The sequence below is a fragment of the Carcharodon carcharias genome, chromosome 10 (assembly GCF_017639515.1).
Source record: "Carcharodon carcharias isolate sCarCar2 chromosome 10, sCarCar2.pri, whole genome shotgun sequence".
NCBI classification, from domain to species: Eukaryota; Metazoa; Chordata; class Chondrichthyes; order Lamniformes; family Lamnidae; genus Carcharodon; species Carcharodon carcharias.
Genome location: NC_054476.1, coordinates 120420029 through 120446144, shown reverse-complemented (window position 1 = coordinate 120446144; position 26116 = coordinate 120420029). Strand labels below are relative to the sequence as shown.

At 40.7% G+C, this 26116-nt stretch overlaps 1 protein-coding gene across 1 annotated transcript in view; it reads right to left on the bottom strand.

Annotated features, from left to right (window-relative positions):
* The window catches only part of gusb (glucuronidase, beta), a 29946-nt gene extending 13466 nt beyond the window's left edge, over positions 1-16480 (bottom strand). Inside the window, exons 1-7 of the mRNA XM_041197162.1 lie at positions 16271-16480; positions 14245-14433; positions 9797-9978; positions 5090-5232; positions 4524-4717; positions 3239-3391; positions 2307-2485 (exon numbers count right to left, since the gene is read on the bottom strand). Of these exons, the coding sequence (XP_041053096.1) occupies positions 2307-2485; positions 3239-3391; positions 4524-4717; positions 5090-5232; positions 9797-9978; positions 14245-14433; positions 16271-16450 (1220 nt within the window). The 5' untranslated portion in view covers positions 16451-16480. The remainder of the gene's footprint in view (positions 1-2306; positions 2486-3238; positions 3392-4523; positions 4718-5089; positions 5233-9796; positions 9979-14244; positions 14434-16270) is intronic.
* Between the last annotated feature and the right edge of the window lie 9636 nt (positions 16481-26116).

Below are 26116 nucleotides of genomic sequence, written 5' to 3'. Positions count from 1 at the left end.
TCATTTCCTGACTCCCCAAAGCCCCTCTACAAGTCAGGAGTGTGAAGGAATACCCAACACTCGCCTTGATGAGTGCAGCTCCCACAACACTCAAGGAGCTTGACACCATCCAGGACCAAACAGCCCACTTGATTGGCACCCCATCCATAGACATTCACTCCCTCCACCACTGACGCATAGTGGCAGCAGTGTATGCCATCTACAAGATGTATTACAGGAACTCAGCAACACTCCTTTGACAGCACCTTCCAAAGCCACAACCACTACCATCTAGAAGGACAAGGCAGCAGACACATGGAGGTTCCCTTCCAAGTCACTCACCATCCTAACTTGGAAATATATCACCGTTCCTTCACTGTCGCTAGGTCAAGATCCTGGAACTCCCTCCCTAACAGCACGCTGGGTGTACCTACACCACATGGACTGTAGCGGTTCAAGGCAGCTCAACACCACCTTCTCAAGGGCAATTAGGGATAGGAAATAAATGCTGGCCTAGCCTGCGATGCCCACATCCCACGAATCAAATTTTTAAAAAAAATTGGGTGGAGCTATGACTTTTGCTGGCTAGCAATTCCTACCTTCCTATATACACCATGGGTGAGGAAATCCCCACTCTGCCACACTTCCAATTCTATACAGGAAATTCCAGACTGAAGGATTCACTTAATAGCAATTAGATTTTGCAGTATTCCTTTTTAAAAATAAATAAATAAATAATAAAAAGGTGATTTATTTTTAAATAATAAATTAAATATTTTTATATAATAAATAATAAAAGAAATAAATGGTTATTGCAAGGAGAATGGAATATAAAAATAGGGAATTTTACAGCAGTTGTACAGGGCCTTGATGAGGCCACATCTGGAGTATTGTGCAATTTTGGTCTCCTGTTCGAAAAAGGATATAACTGTGTTAAAACAGCTCAGAGAAGGTTCACTCCACTCATTCCTGGGGTGAAAGGTTTTTCCCAAGAAGAAAGGGTGAACAGGTTGGGCCTATACCCATTGGGGTTTAGAAAAATGAGAGGTGACCTTATTGAAACATATATGATCCTGAGGGGACTTGACAGGGTAGATAGCAGGAGGATGCTTATACTCGTGGGGGAGACTAGAACTAGGGGACACAGTTTAAGAATAAGAGGTATCCCTTTTAAGACTGAGATGACGGGAATGTTTTTCTCTAAGAGGGTTGTTAGTCTGTGGAATTCTCTTCCCCAGAGAGCAGTGGAGGCAGGGTTATTGAATTAATTCAAGGCAGAGTTAGGCAAATTTTGATAGACAAGGGAGTCAAGTGTCATAGGGAGCAGACTGGAAAGTGGAGTTGAGACCACAGCCAGATCAGCCATGATCTTATTGAATGGCAAAGCACACTTGAAAGTCCGAATGGCCTACTCCTGCTCATAAGTCCTATGTTCAGGGGACACATATCAAATGGTATACTGTTCATGATCTTATAAACAGCACATCCTGTGATTTACTGCAAGCAGACCCACAGGGGATTTAATTATCTAACATGCAGTTCTTGTCTGTCACACTTAAATTTCTGTGTTGAGCTTGAAAATAATGAAGGCAGCCATATGACACAGCCATTTGAATTGTTGTAACCTTTGAGTAACTTTGTCTATCACATATAAAAGAAAAAGCCAGAATTTGGCATTGCAGTCTAATGTCACCCAGTGTTCAACAGCAATTAGACCTGGCATTGTACAAGACCAGGCAACATAAACGATATTTTCTGTAATTAGCAACATATATCTTAGGCAGAATTCCCTCAAAGTTTTCCCAGTGGAGTTGGAATTTGGGAGCGAGGAAACTGGGAGTGCTGCTCGATATCAAATATTAATCTAAAATACCTTGAAAAATAACATTTTAGACTTAATTCAAAAGAAGTCATGCTTGGCTTTGAAAATAAATGGTGTGATTTCCTTGGTGGGAAAAACAAAATAATCTATCTTTGCCCTTCGAGGGAACATTGGCATTAACCATATGACCAGTATGGATAAACCAACATTGTACTCAATTAAGCAAATAGGATTCTACCAATTTGAATGTACTTAGGGCCATAATCAAATATTTAACTCAGCCCCTTTTCCATCCAAGTTTAACAGAAATAACAACTGCTCACCAACAAGGAAAAAGAATGTGACGCAAGAACGTTATAAGATCCAAAAAAATATACAGAAACATATTATGCACATCAATTGTAAAAAAAAAATCCCTTTTCACGTGACATAAAATTGAGTGAACCAGTGAGCAAATTTCATGCAAATTGTACCAAACTTTTGAAATTTAAAAAGTATTTCTTACGGATCTTTGATACCCACGCCTGGACACTCATCAATGACCACAATCCCATATTTGTCACACAAATCCATAACTTCTTCTGCATATGGATAATGGCTAGTACGAAAAGAATTTGCTCCCAGCCATCGAAGAAGGTTGAAGTCCTTGATAATCACTGACCAGTCAAGGCCTTTCCCTCGCATCTGGTGGGTTGGGAAAGTTGGGAAATAATGAACATTTCATATAAAGGCACACTTGCAAAACAATGTTTTTTTCTCTCTCCTCCAACCCCAAGGCTAAACCAAAAGGTTTGACAGATTTCCACAATTGCAGAAACAGAAAAAAATTCTCCATTTAAATGGGCAATACTACTATTCTCTGTGCCTGACAAGTTCTCCATTTTTTTTAGGATTTGTATATTCGACATACAAATAATCTTTAGCAACTAATGGTTATAGTGATAATTCAGGGGACCACAATGCCCAAGAAAGCAAATGGTCACTTAATCAGAGATCATGAAACAGATCTGAAAGTAGAAGTCGGATAGCATGTATAATGTTTGCTGAGGGAGAAGTTAGCTATCAGTAAACAGTGCTCGCTTCCAGTGACAAAGAATGCACAGAACAGAATCAGGCTATTCAGTCCAAATGGTATTAGGCTCATGTGGAGCATTATTTCTGAGCATCCTTTGGTGATGAACTTGCTGTTACTTGTAGGAGTAATTTTATCCCACTTCAATGGATGAAATTTATGATACAATTCTAATATTCCGAATTTATTACTGTGATTGAATGTTTGCTGCCAACATCGTCAGCCTATTCAAATGGAAATAAAATGGTGAACAAACAAACTGAAAATAGTACTAATACTACTTAATGGCCCAAGAAATTCTGTTATATTCAAGATCGAACAGATGCAAACAGGGAAACAGGCTGAGTACAGAAACATATACTCACATCTGAATCTTCATGTTTATTTACTCCATGGAAATAGAATGGTTTTCCATTGATAAGGAATTGGGTCTTGGTAACTTGCACCTTGCGAATTCCTACTGGTAATGTGTAAACATCTTCATAACAAAAGCTACCATTTTTGCTCTTCATGTAAACCTAGGTATAAATGGTTTTAGAAAATGTATTATACTAACAATAGCATTGAGAGATTCTCATACAAATCCACATATTCCAAGGAGAGTGTAGTACTCAAATTTATTTTATTTTAAATTTGAATTGGTTCACATAAGTTTTTTAGACCTACATCAGTAAAAACTGAGCTCCTATATAAAAAGGTGAGGAAAAAGACATTTACAGAATACACCCTTGCCCATTAATTTTTACATTCATCAACATGTTGGTGAGAAATTAGGTTTAACAGCTTCATTAGTCATATAAATGATCAGCAATCTGTTCCACGTCTATTTTGCAATACATTATCATCAAAAGGGAAGGATCAACTTTGCATTGCTTTCCAATAACAATCACAGCAGGAATGATAATCTTGTCATAAACTGTTATATACATTTTGAAAATACATCAACATCTATTTAGATTTGTACAATACTACAGGCCCAGAGAAGCTGGTGTTATTGCATGTCTAATTGTTTTACCACTGTAGACATTACTGTAGTAAATGTCACTGTTACAAGGCCTCAAGATTATTTCAATTCCTGACATTCTTATATTGGACTAGTCTGACAAAACAAAGACTTGCATTATACAGCACCTTACATAACCATGGAGCGTCCTAAAGCACCTTGCAGCCAGTGAAGTGTAGTCACTGTTGTGGAAAGTGGGGTAGCCAATTTGCACTCAGCAAACTCCCACAAACAGCAGTACGATAAAGAAACCATCATCTGTTTTTTTGTGATGCTGATTGAGGGATAAACATTGGGCAGGAGACCAGGAATAACCCCCCTGCTCGTCTTTGAAATAGTGCCATGGGATCTTCTACATCCACCTAAGCAGGGAGATGGGGCCTCAGTTTAGCGTCTCATTTGCAAGATGGCACCTCCAACATTGCAGCACTCCCTCAACACTGCAATGAAGTGTCAGTCTTGATTTTTGTGCTCAGGTCCTGGAGTTGGACTCGAAGCCACAACCTTCTGACTCAGAAGCAAGAGTGCTAACAAATGAGCCACAGTTGATTCTGTTATTTTCAGTCTCTATCTATTCTGTTATTTTCAGTCTCTATCTAGTCTGTTATATTAACATGGTAACTTATGGAAAATTTTGGGATTCTTACCTCAAGGCTGTAAAGATATGCAGGATTCTCATGCATAAGGTACGGCCACCAGAGAGTCGGTCTATGTAATCTCAACTGTCCAACTGGAGGTCCATCTACGATTGTTGCAACAACCTGCCCCCTTTGATCAGACAACTTTAGCGACAGTGAAAAGTGTGTACTCCCCTTGATGGATATTTTATAATATACAATCCCTAGAGAAAAGCAGAATCAGTTACCTGAGATTAGAAAGTCTGAAAGCTATTTGGTTTGTGTTCCCCTCCTTTTATGCAGAATAAAAGTGGGTTAAATTTCAAATAAATGTCACATTACAACACCCCATTACCAAAGCTGGTACTCTTCATCAGACTAAGCATACCATAATATAAAATATTAATGAATCCAGGTAGGAATACCATGAGATTGTACTGCACAATGTTTTTGGCATAGAAAGCCGTGAAATATCCTTTCAGTCTTCTGTGATCAAGCATTTGAAGCTAATGTTGGCACCTACTGTGTTGTACGGATTACATGTGCTGGTTTTCTCATAGGGTGAAGTCAAATCATTCACCGCTAGAATGACTTACCTGTGTCATCTTGAATGTCTGTTACAATGGTTAGGTCATCTATGTAGACATTGGGTGTGGTGTATAGTAGAACTGGCCGATGGATCCCAGCATAGTTGAAGAAATCAAATTGTGTAATCTGCACAAAATAACCCGGAGGATATCTGAAGAATTCCAAAAATGAGTTTAACAGGGATACTAAATGCTTAACATTGTTTTCAGACTCTATGCCTCCTAAACATGAGAACATCACTAGTAACTAGGGTGTCTTACATTACTGTGGAAAATACTGGTAATATTTCAGTTTAAATTCAAAAATCCCCTGTAAATTAGCTTTGTAGTTCCACTAATCTTTCTTGCGTTCTAAAGAAAAAACTGCACAACATAAAGTCATGTTTTGTTCAATGCAACATTTTCAAATAAGTTCATTACAAGGAACAAGTTAAATCCAAAATAATCAATACAACTGTTTGATTACCATCTCTCTGAAATGTTTACATTCTAAGTATTTTTGCCCAGTGAGTGTATGAACTCAGAAAACTCAAACAACATCCTGACTTGGAACTTTTTCGCCGTTCCTTCACTGGATCAAAATCCTGGAACTCCCACCCTAACAGTACCATGGGTGTTCCTACACCGCATGGACTGCAGCAGCTCAAGGTGGCGGCTCACCACCACCTTCTCAAGGGCTATCAAAGATGGGCAATAAATGCTGACCAACGACAGTCACATCCTGTGACAGAATTTTAAAAATTTCAGACTTTCCCTAAATATCAGGGAAGAATGACAACTTCTAGTTATATAACACAGGGCAGAATTTTCTGCCTGTCGGGCGGGCTGGTCAAGAATTGGCGGGCGCGGAACCGATCACTACCCGCAATTGGCTGCGTACCGCCATTTTATGTGGGCAGGCCAATTAAGGCCCACCCAGTGTGACGCACAGTGGTAGTGCTCAGCACTACCTGTACTGGTGGGAGAGGAGGTAGAGTCAGGGCCTGTGCACAAAAGAGCACAGAAATTTCCCTGATGCACGGAGCTGCCTCAGGGAGATTAAGTTCATATTGAAGGTTTCAAATAAAGAAATATAAAATTATTTAGACATGCCTCCTTGTGACTGTGTCTCATGAGCTGGGACATGTTTATGAATTGTGAAAATAGTATTTATTTATTTAATAAAACCTTCAGGAAACCTCATCCCACCCATCGATGAGGTTTCCTGAAAAACACGAAGGCCACTTGGGCTCTTTGCCCGCCTGCCAACCTTGAGGTTGGATGGGCAGTGTTGATAATTACTTTAATTGATTTTTTAATGGCCTTAGCAGGCCTTTGATATTTCCGTGGGTGCGTGCCCACCAGCTCTGAATGACGCGCGGTGACGTCGGGACACACATCCGATGTCACTACACATCATTTTACACATCAACTTGCGAGGCCCGCCCCCCGCACACTGACATGAAAATTCTGGCCATAGTAAAACATCCCAAGACACTTCACAGGAGTGTTATCAAAATTTGACACCAGGACACATAATGAGATATTAGGATAGATGGCCAAAGGCTTGGTCAAGGGTAGATTTTAAGAAGCATCTGAGAGGATAAGGCACACACTTAGGGTCCTGGCAGCTGAAGGCATGGCTGCTAATGGAGGAGGGTTTAAAATGGGGGATCCTCAAGAGGCCAGAATTGAATGAGTGCAGATATCTCAGACAGTTGTAGGGCTGGAGGACATTAGAGATAGGGAGGGGCAAGGCCATAAAGAGATTTGAAAACAAGGATGAGAATTTAAAATCAACACATTGCTTAACTGGAAGCCAATGCAGGTCAGTGAGCACAGGGGTGATGAGGGAACAGGACTCGTTGCAAATTAGGACAAGGGCAGCAGAGTTTTAGATGACCTCGAGTTTATGGAGGGTAGAATGTGAGAGGTTGGCTAGGATTGTGTTGGGGGGCTGAGGGAAAGGAGGGAGGTGGCAAGAGTGGCACAGAAGCTGCAAGAGAAGACTCGCAGAGCTGGGGTAAAAGATTAAGAGGGCGAGGCGATCCAGGTCTAATCAGGGAAGCTGGCTTTGTGACCTAGAATCTTTCTAGTTGGCTCAAATCAACTAAAATGACTTAGGGCACTATCTTTAGTCTCAGTATCCTGGATTGGGCTGCCAAAAAACATCAGGGTTCCTGCTTCATCAGAATACACTGACCCCTGCTGGAAAGTGTATGCATTGAAATGTCAGGTGAGAACAAGAATAGAATTCCTTAGGGCTGCCTCCCATCGTTACTCTTTGATATCGTTCCTAAAGTGTGGTGCCCAAAATTGGATAGGTTAGGGCCTAAGCAGTATTTTATAAAGATTTGGCATAACTTCCTTATTTTTGCACTCTAGGCCTCTATTTATAAGTGATGAATCCTGGAAACCCTTTCAGAAGTTTACTCAATTTTTCCGGCCACTTTCAAAGACTTGTGTACACACACCCCATTAAAATTGTACCATTTAGTTCATATTGCCTCTCCTCAATCTTCCTACCATTTCTGTGTTAAATTTCATCTATCAGCCTGCCCATTTCATCAGTTTATGTCCTCCTTATGTCTGTTACCACCTCCACACCATTTAGTAAATTTCCAGGTTACGAGTCACCTGCAAATGTTGAATTTATGTGCTCTATACCAAAGTCAAGGTCTCTGAAGTATATCAAAATGAATGATGGTCCTAAAACACGACTGGGCACACTATTCTACACTTCGCTCCAATCCGAAAAATAACGATTTCCCACTGCTGTGTGGTCCCTTAGACATTTTGTGTCTATACAGTCATCGGTCCTCGAGTGCCATGGACTTCAGTTTTGCTAACAAGTCTATTATGTGGTACTTGTTTATTTTAGCTTTTCTGATTGCATTGTTTTTTTTTTAATTTAATACTTTTATATCAGAACCATTTTGTTCTAAGTGCCTGTTGCAAAGATTACAAAGAAACAAAAACCTTCTGGGGCAGCCACAGACAACAGTTGACTTATTCTCTCGTGTATGTTTCAAATCTCAGACATAGCCTCTATTTACAACCAACCCTGAATGAACCTTTGTGCCAAGTTAGCTACCTTTGTGTTAAGTTAGCTGAGCTCAGTCATGCAATAGCAGGGGGTATTGTAATTGGCCACTGTGCTCCTAGGCTGGAAACAAAGGGATAAACATAGCCATAGCTCCTGATTTTGTCTTGCCCTAGTACCCACTCAAAGCACTGGTGTGTGAACGTCAGGCATACACAGAATCAGGCTTGGCAGTGGCACCTCTGCTACAGTCAGGCAGCCTGCCAACACACATGGCCTTGTCCCAGCCATGGAGGATTACTACTGGGCCATTGTATTACACTGGTGTACGTTACAATCAATAATGTTGCTGCAGCATGGCCTGAAGTCACCTCATAAACCAGCGCAACTGAGAGTTCTGGGAGGCTGATAGTGCTTTCCTTTGGATTTAAAAAAAAATTCTCTTACCAAGACCTGCACCCAGTGTGAAACGATGTCAAATATTAATCAGCACCTTCTGAAGAATGCTTGAATTTCCCCACTCCCTCCACTCCCAGCTTCAGCACTGAGAATATTTCTGGTGATTAGGCATTTCAGTAAAATTCAAGAGTTAAAGGTACAGTTGCAGCTCAGTATCCTACTAAAAATAAGGTCTTATAATCTCCAAAAGCCTTTTAGCTTAAGTAGATAAACTTGAAAAATGTTGAGATGTAGTTTACTAGCAAACTAAAAAGAAAATTAATCCCAATATTGCTAACAAAACAAAAATCCAGTTTTTAGTATCAGGAACACGGTGATGTTTGTGTTCAAGTCCCAGATGTATTGCTGTCTGGTGTAGAAAAAGAATAAAGGAGCCTTCTGGATTTACACAGGAAGCGGGGGTTCAGAAGCAGATACATATGTGTATACTTGTATTCTAAATTGGTAAAAAGTGACAAAACACTTCAAGTGGCTAAAGGGGGAGGAGATGTGATGTTTGTGTTTACTGTTTATGCTTTTCTATAAAAGGACATTTTAGTTAAAAAGAAGTGCTATATAAAAAAAAACCTGCAAGTAGGGTGTGCCATGTCCCGGATGTATTGCCCTTTGCTGTAGAAAAAGAACAAAGGAACCTTCTGATTTTACACAGGAAGCAGGGGTTCAGAAGCAGATACGTGTGTATATTTGTATTCTAACATGTTAAAAAGTGACAAAACACTTCAAATACAAAACAGATAAAACAATATACTGTTCACTACAACATTTATGGGGATGGCAGCATAGTGCTAATGTTATTGAACTAGTAATCCTGGGCTAATGTTCCGCAGCCATGAGTTCAAATCCCACGGCAGCTGCAGGAATTCAACTCAATTAATTAATAAATCTGAAATAAAAATCTAGTCATCAGTCATGATGATCTTGAAACCAACAGATTGTTGTAGAAACCCATCTGGTTCACTCATACCCTTCAGGGAGGAAATCTGCCATTGTTACCTGATCCGACCTAAAAATGACTCCAAACCCACAACAATGTGGTTGACTCTTAACTGCCCTCTGAAATGGCCAAACAAGCCACTCCATTGGATCAAATGACTGCAGAAAAGTCAAATGGACTGCAGTGGTTCAAGAAGCTGGCTCGTCGCCACCATTTCAAGTGCAAGGGCAATAATTGCTGGCCTTGCCAGTGACACCCACATCAAGAACAAATTTAAAAAGTCTATTTTATTCAATCTCACCTTCTTGTATCAGTCATGTATTGAATTCTTCCTGGAGGTAAAGTATATGGAGTAAGTGTGTTGTTTACTGCAATGGTGATTCTGCACTGAAGAGCGGAGCTGCTCTGAATAACTTTAGTGATGTCCGCTTCAAAAGGAAGGTGGCCACCCTCGTGAAAGGCAACCTCAGCACCATTTACCCACTACAAAAAAGACAAAACACTCACATCAGTTATGACAGTAAATCCTCAGCGAAAAATACTAAAGTTATTGGCACTTTGGTGTTTCTCCCAAAATATTGGTTAGGTGATCCAAATATATGCACAGGATTGTATAAATGATATTTAAGTTTATATTGTTACTCAAAGAAAAAGACGCAGTACTTCCTGGAATTTTTAGCATATAATGGCGTGAGAGTGGCACTGTGGCAGTTTTACACTAAAACATTAATACACACAAAATTCCTCAATCATTGCCCTAAATCTAAGACACATCAGCTGAAATTTGTTTACGTAGCCCTGCCTCCCATCCAAAAGTACAGTTATGCAGCAGGGCCCAAAGTCACCTGATATATTTGTGATTTCTGGAGTCTGATAATAATGTTCTTTGGATTTTTTAAATATTTTCATATTGAGACCTGCACTACACTTAACCATGGTGCTGTCAATAATAGTGCTCTCTCAATTTTTGGGACTCCTTCTCCTGTCACTCTGGAAGGGCTGGAATGCCCTTGTTGATATTATATCTAAAACTGGAAGAGGAAAAGGAGCAGTTGAACTAAGAGGGTCTATGTCAGAATGAAGCAGTCCACTCTCTATGATCATGTTGGTGGTTCTGCAGTCGTGTTTGGTGTACATCAGCATTTACATTCTGATGTGGGCAAATAAGTTCCAAAGGGAATTTGGGTGTTTGCTCCTGTTGGCAAGATGAGAGTAGCATCGGCCACTAATTGTGCACTGCTACAATATGTCAACCAAAGAGAAAAAAAAGACACTTTTATGTTACACAAAGCCGGACAAAAACAATATGAAGTTGCACCATTCCACATACAGTAAAACTACTTCCTTGATCAGAATTTTCACTTAAACAAATGTTATCCATAATGAATCCCTTCACTCTGCTCAGTTAAGAAAATCTGTCCAGTGAGACTTCCATAAGTGAACTTTTCTTGTTTAAAAAAAAACATGCCCAGAGGAGTGGACAGATGCATTAAAATGTGCTTCACAGAATAGTTCGGTACAAAGGTTTCCGAATGTAGTCCTTATTGCTGAATTTCACTGTGCGAAATGCAAGCAAGTTCAAAGTCTTAATTAACATTGTTTCCGAAAGTACTGCAAAAAAAATGTCAGTTTAAAACACAACGAGCTACAGTATTGTTATGACTGCAGCCGATGTTATTTGCTGAGCAAGCCAAATCCCAGAGGGAAACTTGTCTTCTGATCATAACATTTTTTTCTGCATTTTGAAAACAAGGAGAAAACTACTGATCCCAGAAGCACAGAATCCCAAAAACACTTCTAGGATTAAAAAATTTAAAAATTTATAAACAGAAAGAAAAAAAAAACTTAAGCACGCAGGATTAAAATTACGCAGTTAAAACAGTCTTACAAAACATTCCCCCCTCCGCCCCCCCAAAAAACCACATGGTTAGAACACATAAGTGAACTACTTGGTAACAGCTCCCTTAAAGATTTTTAGCCATAAAAATCCAGTAATATTATCCAAGGCAAAAACTGCTGCTGCTTTAGTAAAGTATACCACACAACTTCTCACTCCCTTTCACTCCTCTATGGAAACCCAAGAGATTCAGAAACAGACTTCTTTTTGACAAAAAAGGCTTTTCTGGTTTGAAACTGGATGGCTGCTTCAAATTCACCACTCTTCTCAGCATGGAGTTGATCTCAGAACATCTTCCTCACACAGCCACCACAACTCAACTAAACTTTCCTTAAATGTCCTTTTTTCCCTTTCATCTTAGACTCCGTTTTCCTAAGCGCCTCTTTGAACTCAACTTTTTCAAAATATAAAAATCTTCCCTGTTTTCTTATTGCCTCCACTTTATGGTCCACTAAAATGTAATAACCTTCCCTTGTTTACTTATGAAACCTTTGTTGAGTTGTAAAAATCCCTTAAACTCTCTTTGAAATTTAGCAGCTAAAAAGTCAAGTCTTTACCTATCATCTAATGCAAATTTTAAAACCCAACCTACTTACTTGTAAATCCACTTCACCAGAACCTCTCATTATCAATGCTTGTATCTTGCACCTTTACCTTTCATCTCAAAGCTGCCTCTATGAACCTTCTCCCAGTTTAATTACCCATGGACACACATGCAGCTTTCTTTACAGAATACCACTATATTCCCAAAAATGTTCCAAAAAAAATTAGAATATGCATTTCCTTAAATTCCCCCCTCAAATTATTAGGTAATTCATTTGTGCTTTTGGTATTATATATTTGTCACAATGTCTGATTTGTCAGCCACCAGAACAATTTTACAGTAAGTGGAATTATCATAATTTCTCCACATCCACAAGAAAATTGCAAAACAAGCCCTCTAAGTGTAACTAAAACAATAAATGTCTGCACAAAATCTTAACTACCCATCCTAGCCAGTGGTTCACTGGGTTTAATAAGTAATTGAGCCATGTACAACAGGAAAGTAAACCTGCTTTTCTTCACTATGCTCAGCCATACGAGTACTACCATTGGCCTTATCAAGTCAACTAGCATTTCCATTATAGATCACTCTCCAGATGCAGCTCCATTGCATATGGAATGTTAGGTGAGGCCAGGATTGGGCTCAATATCAAGACCAATATGAACAATGGTCATTTGAGTGAAATACTGGAGTGTCCTGTACCCATAAAGGGAATACATTAAATATTAACACCTGAAGCGATGAGAGAAAGGGGCACAAAACTGGCAGGTGGAAATGAATAGAACATTCATCCTCAGGAGATCTAGTAATGTGACAAAACCATTTTAACATACAATCCAATTGTAATGATTGATCCTCCTGTAGCAGGAGGAATATGTAAAAAAATTTTTTTACAAAACATTTGTTCATTGTGTTGCCCTCTCGATTTACTCATGTAATGCTTTATCCTTTTCCTGGTGCTGCAGTAATATCAGTCAGAAAAGGCCAGATGGATTGTCAAAACTTCCTATTTTTGCCTTCTCCTTAATGATCAGCAGTGTTCTTGAGACAAATTATGAAACTAGTTATAGATGAGGAAGTTGATTTGGCTCATCTTAGCTCATCTACCCAAAAAAAGCCCTGCAGCATTTAATTATTTAAGATTATTCCAGTTTTCTCATTCACTGCTCTATGTGGAAATGCTACATTTTGACTTATTTGAATTTGCATGCCTCCATTCTATGCTCAGAGTTTAACTTATTAGTATTGCAGAAGTATCTTTTGCACTCCTTTGCATATTTCATAGCTCTCTCCAAGCTGAAAAGCTCAAGTTTCTCCAGGTTTTCTTCATAATGCAAACCTTCAATGCTAAGGATTAGCTTCACAGTTTCTCTCTGCATTGCTAGCATCACTTAAACATCTTGTTTCTTGGTTACCAGAACTGTATCTGTATATGAGGCAAGATCTGACAAGAGGAATATGCAATTTGATCATGACTTCCTGTGGCTTAGATCATGCTTTGGCTACATAGTGCAACCTTTGTAGATTGCTGCTTTGTATCGAGTAATCTTCCTGAATCTCAAGTCTACTCAGAAAACTTTACTTAAACTTTGTTAATTATTTCAACAACAGTCTTCGTGGAGTACATGGTCACCTATTTTCCCTCCTAAGTGATGGACTGTACATTTATTGGTGTAAAATTTATTTGCCATTGCTCTGTCCATCTACACATTTTGTCTGGCTCATTCTGTAATCTTTGATATACCATCTTCAATTCCACAACACTCTCCTGCTCACCAGCACCTCTCCAAACCCCTCCCTCTCCACCAAAATTCCCATCCCAATCCCTCCCCTTCCCAGCTCCATCACACCCCCACCCTTTCCTGGAGTCACTGGTATCATCTGCACATATAGTCAATTTGCATTGTTTCCCCGAATCCAAGTCATTGAATCAGAGGTTGCAATATTAGCCTTTTAACAGAAACTTAGCCTGCAAACTTATCAAACAAAAGGTAGAATCAGGCCATCCCTGAGCAAGATCTTACATCAATTATTTCTAGTTGTCCCAGAGACTAAATATTGTTTGTTACTTCAATTTTATGAGTTGCAGTTACACTTCTAAACATGATTAGTTCACTGGCAAATCATCAGCTGAAAGGCCTATTATTTTATCACATCACTCACTTTGCTGATCTAATCACAACCCTAATTCTCACCTGCTCCTTCCAAAGAATTCAACATACTCAAATAGAAAATACAACTGCTAGTGAAATTTTCTTTTTCTCTAAACGTTAACATAGTGCAATGTAAAATGATTTGAAACACTTACAACAACAGAGTAGTAATTGGCACTGCCAACATGGAGTATAACTCTCATCCCAGCATCAGGTGAAATCCAGTGCCTTGGCATCCAAACCTCCTTTTCATACCATACCCAGCCAATGAAATCTCTCAGCTTGTGGTCCTGTGTGATGTCATTGTAACTTGCTGGAACAGGCATATCAATCACTGGCCCCGTCTAACAAGAGACAAAGAGAATACCTTGTGATGCAGTATAGTGCAAACACACAATTAAAATGCAAATATCTGGTGAAATTCAAAAGGTTCTTCTGATGAGATGCAAAGCCCAATTTTAACATGTTCAAAACATTACACAGAGTTAAAATCAGGGGCTCACAGTTCTTGATGACACTGCTATTACATATTGAATGGATACCATTCAAGATGTGGTGCGGGACAGTATTTTTTGATCTAATAACGTACATGTTATCTTAAAGAGAGGAGGGGGATGCTGGTATGTTTCATACTGATAATGTCCCCACTAGGTGAAGTTTTGCATCAGGACTGAATACATACATTGTCCTTGAGGTGGCTGTGGACTGTTGTCCACCTCTTGGAATATGCCTTTGCAAAGAAGGTCTGTAGAGAGATGCAGTGGTTTTTGTTGAGGTTCATCCTGGGCAGCTCTGCGACGCAGGACTCTGTGCTCTACGGGCTGTTCCCAGGGATGCACACAGATAAACATCAGCTGTGGCTGGAGGACTAGCAACGCGGTGAGAGATGCTCTTTGGTCTGTCTGGAACTTGCTGGTCTTCCAGTGCAAAGAGTTGTCCTCAACAGTGTGTTGCAGACTGTGGTACATTCCAAGATCCAGGACTACATGCTGAGGGATGCACTAAAGCCTGAGGCAGCTGCCAGAGAGGCATAATGGGAAAGTGCCACTGACTAAGGCCTTTCAGCCATAGCTCAGCGAGGGGCTGGAAACTGTGTAGAACCCGTCAAACTGTATGCCTAACATGGAATGTACATTGTGAATGTCAAGGGTACTGAAATTGTATTGAGACTTCTCAGATTGCAACATGCTGTATGGAGAAAAGTTAAATTCTATTGCACCCTTTAATATTCAATTTGAGATGTTTTGCTCTCAAGCTATATGCTTGGCATGGAATGTATATTGTAAATATCAAGAGTATTTCAATTGTATCAAACTGGAATGTGCTGTATAGTGAAAAGTTAAATTTTGTTGCAGTTTCTGTAATATTCAATTCAAGGCATTCTGAAATGTACTTTTACAAATTTTATGAATGAAGTATATTTTGGAAAAACATATGGGGCTGGGCAATAATGTGCATGGAAGCCATTCATTTTATTCCTCCAAGTAGCTTATTTTCTTAAGCAAATGAATTACCACTCTTAGGGGTGGCTGGGAACATCGGTCAAGCCTTACTGGGTGGTCAACTTACTGAGGCATTAGCCATCTTGAGGGCCACTGGGGTCTTAGCTTACTTGGACAGTGTCTCTTGGAAGCCATTTGAACAGTGAACACAGTCCTTGCCTGAGTCAGAAGGTTCACGGCCCATTCCAGAAACTTGAGCACAAAATCTAGGGTGGCATTCCAGAGGAGGTGCAGCACTGTCAAAGGTGCAGTCTTTCAGTTGAGACATTAAACCAAGGCCCAATCTGCTCTCTCAGCAGATCCCATGTACTATTTGGAAGCAGAGATGGGGAATTCTCCCCAACATCCTAGCCAATATTTATCCCTCAATCAACATCATTAATCAGATTATCTAGTCATCCTATTTCATTGTTGTATGCGAAATCTTGCTGTGTACCATTTGACTGCTACGTTTCCCAGATTACAACCGCAACTGCACTGCTAAATTACATCATTGGTTATAAAGCACTTCGGGGTTGACCCAAGATCAAACTGAAACGGCGCCCTTTTATGTGATGACTAAGATATTACTCTTCTCCAGAGATCCAAGGGGGAGTGGGTAGGGGGTGATGGGGCACTACCCTTCTCAGCGGGTTTTGCTGCAGACACCAATGCATTAATCTTATGAATGGGACGTTACCTCCCTGAGGGGTCGCCGGTACCACCTCTCCTCGAATCCCTGGTTCCTGTTCGCGGACTGATCTGCCCGGAAACTCCATAATCCGTTCAGTTCTTTCAGCTCCCGGGAAGAGGTTTCCCGGGGGCTTAGAGCGAAAGCGGAGACAAGCAGCGAAAACCCCAACAGCCAGACCGCCACCATTCTGCAAACTGCTGGCCGTCAGCTGACTTCCTCAAACCGCGTCACGTGATCAGCAAAAGTATCAGTTGAAGTTTTGCAGCGTTCTATGTCAATTTCCGCGCGGGATTCCCAGCTCAAGCAATAGTTGGAATAATCCCCATTTACCAGCAATACTCCTTATGCCTCCAGTCTGGACACACAGCCTAAAGGTTAACTGGTCACATAATGTTGGTGGAAAAAACAAACATGTTGCAGAGTTTTGATGTGTCAATGTAACCCAGGGGTTACCAACCCTGCAGGATTTGAAAATTAATCTCCAGGGCATTGCAGCGAGCAGCTCAGGAGAGAGGGACATTGTCCCGGATTTTGCGGTAGTAATTAGAGCGAAACTATCAGCGTACATCCCTGAAACTGACAGCCGCTTCTGGAGTCCTCATATGCGCAGTCAAACTGGGGAATCCAGGGCTGTCAGTGATTTGCAGGTTGAACGCGCCACGCCCTCTCCTCACCTCCATAAACTGCCGACTTTGTCCCTGCCTCGGTTCATCTGCCGCTGAAAGTCTCATCAATGCCCATGTTACCTTTAGGCTTGTCTATTCAATACAGCCCTGGTCGGCCTCCCATATTCTATTCTCTGCCAACTGAAGTCATCCAAAACTCTGCTGCCCCAGTCTAAACTCGCAACAAATTCCATTCACGCATCTCCCCTGTGCTTGCATTGGCTCCAGTCACGCACCCCGAATTTAAAATTATCTTCACTGTTATCAAATCCCTCTGTGGCCTCATCCCTCCAAGATATCTGCATTAATCTACTTCTGATGTTATGAGGTTCCCTGATGTTAATCACTCCACCATTAGTGGTCTAAAGTTCAGCTGCCAAGAACCGAAGCTCTGGAATTCTCTCCCTATACTCCTTCACCTCTCCTCCTATAAGACACTCCATTGACCAAACTGCCCCAATATTACCTTATGTGGTTTGATGTCAAATTTTGTTTTAGCGTGCACCTTGGAGTGTTTCATTACCTTAAAGGTGTTATATAAATATGATTTATTGTTGGCCATGTTAACATAAAATCCCTTCATGCATTCATATGGCTTTTTAAAAAGCTGTTTTTAAGGTGAAAGAATTAAATCTATTAGGCACCCCACTGTAGAAAAGATTAAGCTCCTGGTCAAACAGGATACCCTGCTTTCTGCCATCTGATTGAAACCATTTCACTGAGTTGACGTTTCGAGTCCTCATGACCCTTCGACAGAACTTGGAGTATGCAAGTTGTGTGTGGAATCCTTACATGGCGAGAGATATAAATAAGACTCAAGCGATCCAAAGACGTGCTGCACTATTCTGCATGAGTCCGTATGGCAAATACTCTAGTGTCACATCGTGATCAAAGTTTGGAATGGGAATCACTACAGCAAAATAGATTGATGTGTTCTATAAAATATGGAGTTGACTATTGGGAATTGACGGAAACAAGTACCTGGTGTCCACCATCAATGACAAAACATGAGGTAGCCATCCGCACAAACTACAAAGACCTTTTGTCTCCAAGACAATGTATCAACAACCTTTCTTCCCAAGGTCAATCCCACAATGGAAGAAGCTGACAAAGGCAATAGTCACAGCCCCCTTCACTGGAAATCATCAAGGTCCATTATTTCCATTTAATAGTTTCCACTACCAGAACTACCATTTCAGCTGGTCATGTCTGGTTTAACTGGCACTATTCATATAAATGTTGTTGGAATATGGATCTTAGTCTTTGATGCCAACACAATAAATCTGGTTTCTGACTCAAATATGATAGCCAATGGCAATTTTAGGATCAGTACTGCAGAGTGACATATGATCAGATGTCAGGAACTCATCCAGGCCTGGCTTGTGAATGTCTCCAGTGTATCCATCATCATCAGCACTTGAAGCATGTATTAGTCCAGACACACATTCAAAAGAGTTTTACTTATTTAGAAAATGAATCACACAGTCACCTACTATCTATAGGCATGAAGGGGAAGGACTGATGGCTAAAGAGGAAGCTGGTTGCTGCTGAGCATCCTCCCAGGATGTGTTGAGTTGCCTTATGATACCAATCTGATAGGACCAGGTCTGAAACAGGGCATACTCTAGGAGCATGAATGGATGAATTTGTCACTTCTCTTCTTTTAGCCCATGATGGACACCTTCTTGAAAGCCAGACATCACCGTTGGCAATGTGGACGAACAATTCTTCTTCAAGTAGGCATTCCTGGAGGAGAAGTGGCAGTCAATTAAACACTAAGATAAAAGCAAAATACTGCGGATGCAGTCTGATGAAGAGTCATACGGACTCGGAACATTAACTGTATTCCTCTCTGCAGATGCTGTCAGACCTACTGAGTTTTTCCAGCAATTTTTTGTGTTTGTGTTGGACAAACAATTGTTTGCTAAGTTATAACTCTGATATTTTTTGTTGTAACGCCGAAGATTCCTCCTGTGAAATCCAAGAACCCTGTTTACTTTGAATGTTATCTGCTCAATGTGGCATGTCCATCATAACATCCCAATGATATTCCCGTTAGCTCCACCTACTGACCTGCAGCGATAAGGGGGCAAACCAGCTACCCGTAAGCGTGTCTCCAAAAGAAATGGTTTCTGGAGGATCTTTTGGGATCAGGGGAGTTTGATTGCTCTTCCTGCTGCTTCATAAAAATCCTCTAGATTGTTCCCACACCTTCGACCATGCCACCTCCCTCTCAATGGATTGATCACACATTATGGTTTTTGAAAGAAAGTATTAAATGCAAATTGAATGACTACCAAAAAGCGTTTACACACTCATTAAATCACATAGGTGAGGAACCTCTTTCAAATACCGGCACACTCTGTGCGACCTGAGAAAACACTGACACATTCCTGAGGAACCCATCACAATTTTGGAAAGGAAAATGGTGCCATCATTGGGGAAAACTTTGGCAGAAACAATGGAAATAGCCAGCTTGTAGATTAATAAAAAAAATTCATGACAGAGAAGCAGAAATTTGATGACCGAATAGTAGAGGGTTAAAGACCCTCGGCTTGGAAACCTGGTTATAAAATAACCATTTATATAACAGCGGGGGTGTACTCCTGATAGAACCTCTAGCAAAAGTTAAGTGATGTCCTGTGGAATTGTACAGTTCTGGATTATGTCTAGCGGCTATATATTAGCTTCATTTAAGCACCCATTCATTCATTGTCCGCCTGATTTCAGAGGAAAGACATTATGAAGTGAACATCGTGATATTTTTCGTCACAAAGTGGCTGAGTGACGTTCGCTGTAGTTTTGCTGAAGTGACTACAGTCAAACAAATCTGGATAATGAGCACGGATTTCCGTCCAGCTTTCAGCAGTGGTTTCTTGTTATGTGCTGTCATTTTATCGGGTTGCATTATTTTAGCAACTGGACAAACACAAATAGGTAAGTTTGCTGCCTTTGATATGTCTCGTTTCCATAAAAACTAAAATTGCCTTTAAAAAACCCCCGCAAAATTAGTAATTGTTGAGGTTTCTGCACAATAATATATAGTCAATTTATATTAAGGCCAGGTTCGAAATTTAGTCATGTAAACCGTCAAACACAGTCTTTACGATTAAAGGGCATATATGAAGTAACATTTTACAAATAATGATTACTGCCATGTCTCTCCCAGGATCACAAATGTCAATACAATCTATTAGGTCTGCTGACATAAAAAAGGGTATGAAGAAGGTAGAATTCTGGCTCTGCTGCATAATTAGCAGAAATGACAACACCCTGGAATGTGCGCGACAAAGGAAAATGTGCCCTTTTAGTCGTTAGACAACTACCTAATGAAGGAGTTCAGCACCCGAACCTTAAGGGTGTAGGATAGCATTGAGGATTCTCCCTGCTACAGACAAGGGTTTTAATTTTACATCATCCTATAACTCACTGCCGCAGCAGTTCTGTGCCGGAAGTAACTGTCAGGACTCACTTAAATGTCGATGCGTAAATGGCCCACATTGAAGAGTTAAGGTTATGATGTAATCTCTACAAGATTATTAGTTTCCCAAAACACTGCTGGCCGAATTGTCAGTATATTGGAGCATTTCAGTGTACAATGCTACTCTGGGTCAATTGTTTCAACTGCTTCTTCTCTTATGAAGTAGTATCATCTGCGCAGAAATTGCCAACATTGTGTTTATTCACCAAAAGGACTAAACTGCACCCTGTTGTATCGAACTCTTGGAAATTAGGCAAACCTATTTGTATTTGGTAAGGGAAAAGTATATTTGTGCCCAAGTCTTGATTTCTGCCATTGCTCTTCCACCATTAATTTAATAGTCAGAATTTTGTGAGCTGCATGGGAAATTTGGTTTCACAAAAAAATTTGAAGTCTGCATATTAATTACAGCAAGTTGGCATATCTGCAGTAACTTTCTTTAAACAAGAAAGGATCAACAATAATTGATTAATCTGAAATACACAAGGAGATTCAATACAAGTTTGCAGTAGAAAATAGGAGTGTATGGAACTGGAAGAGTCCATTGCTATCCAACCAACTAAATACTCAATTTAAAAAACTACCATAAGCTCCTCTATCTCCCACATCTTTCGGTCACTTTCTCAGTCAAACAGCAATCCAGTCCCCTCTTGAATTGATTGACACCATCAACTGTAAATGATATGCTGACAGATGATAACTGCCAAAACATTCATCCATTCAAGCGTTGACATTTCAGCATTTCTTGAATTATGTTCACCTTTGGTGAAATATTGTAATTCAGTGCCATAAGCACTACATTACATGGTCATGGATGAATCTAGCTCATCGATCAACAGTGTTTTATGTGGACAGTTAGCATTTAGGATTTGATATCCACTGACCTAGTGGATAATTTGTGGACAATAATGAACAACGATTAAAACTTCTTGTAGTAACATCAAATTTAAATAATATGAGGTTATGAAATAATTTCTACTGATACTGTGAGGCTGGGAAGGGGAGGGGAGGCAGGAATTCCTGATCTTGTCATAGTTTTGTCAGCCTTTGGTGATAAACATGATTGTGGGATTTAAACAGTGCCACTGCTACTGCAAGATCATCTGAATGCTGCACAAATCTCTTCACTGTGTGCAGGGAACACTGATCAGCTGACTTCCACATTGGCTTGTGCCCAAGGCACCTGGCAGCAGCACTTCACACTAAAAACACACAATGGTAACATTTTAGCTCCAATGTTTCCTGATTAACTTTTCCTTCAACACTGGTTAAGCCACTTGAAAGGTTTTATCGTGATTTGATTGAAATGGTGTAGACCATTAATTTTTGGATACAAGTGACAATTAAAAATAAGGTCTTCCCAGGATGTGGGTGATGCTGGCAAGCGGGCATTTATTGCCCACCCTTAGTTGTAAGTAACTGTTTGTACAACTGAAAAGCTTGTTCCATCACCTAATGATGGCGACAATATCCCATTAACTGACAGGTAAACTCAACAGTGTTTACAAAATTGTGGCAAGAATTGCAGTTTTTCCCTCATTCCTTGAGAATTTGGGTTTGTGTGGATATGTACCTTTTGTTGCTGAGTCCAATCTTAGTAGCATTATGGAGGCATATTTCTCCACTCACTCCTGTAACGTGAACAGGAATTACAATTGGGCCAGATTAAGTAGAGGTAGCAGCTTTCTTTCCCTAAAGGGCATTATTGAATTGGTTGGGTTTTAATGCCAATTCAGCAGGTTTCATGATTTTTTTTTTGGTGATAGCCCATAAATTGCCAGATTTATTGAATTCGGTTTCATCGCTTGAACTCATGGCCTCTGTGTTACTAATCTATAATGAAAGAAAGACAGACTTGCATCTATATAGTGCCTTTTCGGGCCACTAGATGCCTCAAAGTGCTTAACAGTCAGTGAAGTCCATTTGAAGTGTAGGTACTGTTGTAATGTGTGAAATATTGTAATTCAGTGCCATAAGCACTACATTACATGGTCATGGATGAATCTAACTCTTCGATCAACAGTTTTTTATGTGGACAGTTAGCATTTAGGATTTGATATTCACTGACCTAGTGGATAATTTGTGGATAATAATGAACAACGATTAAAACTTCTTGTAGTAACATCAAATTTAAATAATATGAGGTTATGAAATAATTTCTACTGATACTGTGAGGCTGGGAAGGGGAGGGGAGGCAGGAATTCCTGATCTTGTCATAGTTTTGTGGGATTAGAATTTCTACCTGCAGCCTGCAACAGGGTTGGCTCCTGTTGCACAGCAGCAGCCTGAGATATAAATTGAGAACCATGGCAAGGGTATGAGTACCAGTCACAATGTGGGGAATATGGGGAGAAAAGTGCCAGAATGCCTGGAATAGAGGTAAAAAAAAAGAGTATTTCAACGACTGGGGTGGCTGGTTGGGGGAAATTCAGTCCCACAATGACAGCTGTTAAAAGTGGACTTAGCGATGGAGGATACCAATATTTCTTCACAATAGCCCCAACTTTTCCTTCAGAAACATAATAAAATCCCTGGAGTTTTTGCCACAATCTTCTGCTGGACAAGTAGTGGACTTTGAGGTATACCTGTGGCTTAAATTATGACACTTGAATGACATTCTCAATCTAACAATGTGTGGTTGCCTGAAATCCAGAGTTGCTTTTAAGTTAACACTTTTTAGGATCAGCTTTTGTTAGTTTTCCAGCTCACTGTTGGCAGACTGCAGTTAAAAAAGGAAATGTAACTGCTCCTGCCAACTGCTCAATACGTTTTACAAAAAAATATGCAGCAGATTTATTTATACAGCTGATTTTTAGCTAATCCAAAGTGCCAAAACCTTAACATAGCAAACAGTTTGTGCTGATCTTTCAGTGTGTAATTGGCTCCAGCAAGCACTGAAAATCTTCTCCAACGGTTTGACCTACTGGGAGATGCAATGGCTCCAGACTAAAGGTGCCTCTGTGAAGGAATCTTATGAGATCTGCCAGTAAAAGGATGAGATAATAAGCTTAGTAAATGTAAACGTCTCTCTTTTCAGAATGTGGGAAAAGAGCTGTGACAGTAAGGACAAGTCAATCCCGCATAGTAGGAGGTCGGAATGCAGTAGAAGGTGCATGGCCTTGGCAAGTTAGCCTTCAAGTGACAAACAAACATATGCATGTGTGTGGAGCAACAGTTATCAGTCAATGGTGGCTCATATCAGCAGCACACTGCTTTCCTTCTAACAATGGATTCAAGTATGTTTCCCGGATAAGGTTATTCCTTTAATATTCTGTAGGAGATGTTTGGGCAGCCTTAATTTGTTTATTTCTTCCTTCTTGATTCAAAGTTACCATTACACCATGTAACAAACTATAGTACATTATTGAGAATACAGTTCAATTCACAATATCACAATAGGTTTCTGAGCGAAAGTATACGGGGAGAATTTTCTCCCCATGGTGGGGGGGCGGGGTTGGGCGGGATTGGGTAGGAGCAGGTGCGGGCGGGCGCACAGCCGATGGCCGCCTGTGATTGGCTAGGCGCAGCCATTTTGCACAGGCCGGCCAATTAAGGCCCGACCAGCATGACATGCACCCAGAAGTGCTGAGCACTCCCTGTGCAGATGTGGGGAGCAGGGAGAGTCGGGGCCTACGCTCTTTCATGCATGCGCAAAAATGAGCACAAAAACCTCCCTGAGGCACAAAGCTGCCTCAAGGAGATTAGTCTGATTTTTAAAAATTTTAATAGAGAAAAAAATATTCAGACATGTCCCCTCATGTGACAGTGTCACCTGAGCTGGGACATGCCAATGAACCGTAATAAAAAAATGTATTTAATTTATAAACCCTTCATGAAACCTCATCCTGCCCATGGATGAGGTTTCATGATAAATGCAAAGGCCGCCTGGGCTCTTTGCCTGCCTGTCAACCTTAAGGTTGGACAGGCAGCTCAATTAATTATTTTAATTAGTTTTTAAATGGCCTTAATAGGCCTTTGACAGTTCAGTGGGCGTGCAGCCAACTCCGGTGCATGCCCACCAAACAGGATCAGAATGACACACAGTGACGTCGGGACACACGTCTGATGTCACCGCATGTCATTTTATGTGTTGGAGAGCGGCCCCTGCTTGCTGACCCGAAACTGAATTTTCCCCGCATCGGGGGGGTTGTGTGGGGGCGGGTGGGAGCGAATGCAAACCCGATCAGCACCCCCAATCGGGTGCGCGCCACCATTTTACGGGGGTGGGCTAATTAAGGCCCGCCCAGTGTGATGCACACCCGAGTGCTCCCTGTGTGGGCGGGGTGGGGATTCCCTGAGTTGGGGCCTACACTCTTTCGGGCACTCGCACTCGCATGGGTGTGAAAGTGCGCAGAAATTTCCCTGAGGCATGGAGGTGCCTCAGGGAGATTAATTTAAGTTCTGTAAAATTTAGTAAAGGTGAAAAAAAAATTAAGGACATGTTGCTTCATGTGAAACTGTCACATGAGCCGGAACACGTCCATTAATTTTTTCAAAATTTTTTATTTAATTAGTAAACCCTTCATGAAACCTCATCCTGGCCGTGTAAGAGGTTTCATGAAAAATGCGAAGGCCACCTGGGCTCTTTGCCTGCCCACAAACCTTAATGTTGGATGGACAGCATTCTTAACTACTTTAATTACTTTCTTAATGGCCTTAATAGGCCTTTGACAGTTCAGTGGGTGCACAGCTGAGCCAGCTGCGTGCCCGCCGAACTGACAATCTAAATGACATGTGGTGATGTCGGGAAGCCCGCTTTACATCACCGCATGTCATTTTACGCCCCCGCTCGCCGACGGAAAAATTCTTCCCCATGAGTTTCCTGCACTTGATGTGAGAGATGAGGGTGGAACGGGGGCAGAGGGTAAACAGTTTTAGGAGGTTGGTAATTGTGGAGAAAAGGATTCGTGGTTTATCCTGACCCTCCAGAATGATCCTGGAGTACTATCAGAATTTTTCTTTGGAGAGGAAGGTACAGAAACAAGATTGTTCACTCAAGTCTGTAACTTTCAGACTTTCAGGAGCGAAGATAGATCAACACCGTTTTTCCTGTCCAAGATCATTGTAACATTGTCACTTACCAGCTGAGCATACATCTCTCCACAACTCCCTTTTTGAATCTCTTGTGCTCATTTTCTGTCCTGCTCATAACACCAAGGCCACCCTAGTCTAAGAGATCATGTAGCATCCTTTGTGACTTCGTGTCACCTTGACCTCTCTGTGGCATTCAATATGCCCTTCCTCCTCCACTACTTCTCCTTCATGGTCCAGCTCCACAGGGCTGCCCTTAGTTGGTCAACCATTGAAATTCCCAACACCCCTCGCCACCACATCACCTCAGCCCACCAAACAGACCCTGGACATCCATTATCAAAGTCGACATCAGCCAAAATAAAAATCTTACCCACAAGCTGCACAATGTATGACTGAGGGAAAAATAAAACTACACCTAAAAGTAATAAATATTGAAGATTTAACTTTACCTTCTATACTCCTAACCTGAAACATTCCTGCCAGATCTGGCCATAAACATTTTTTTAGGTATATGCCTTAATCCATCCAATCTTTTGATTCTGAAAATCATAAAAGTACAATGTCATACCTAGGAATACAGGGTCACTTCCTGTTGTTGCCTTTACTATTTCCTGTTTGTCGCTATATATTGTAAACATATGATTCCTGTTTAATAGCTCTCTTCATAGATTA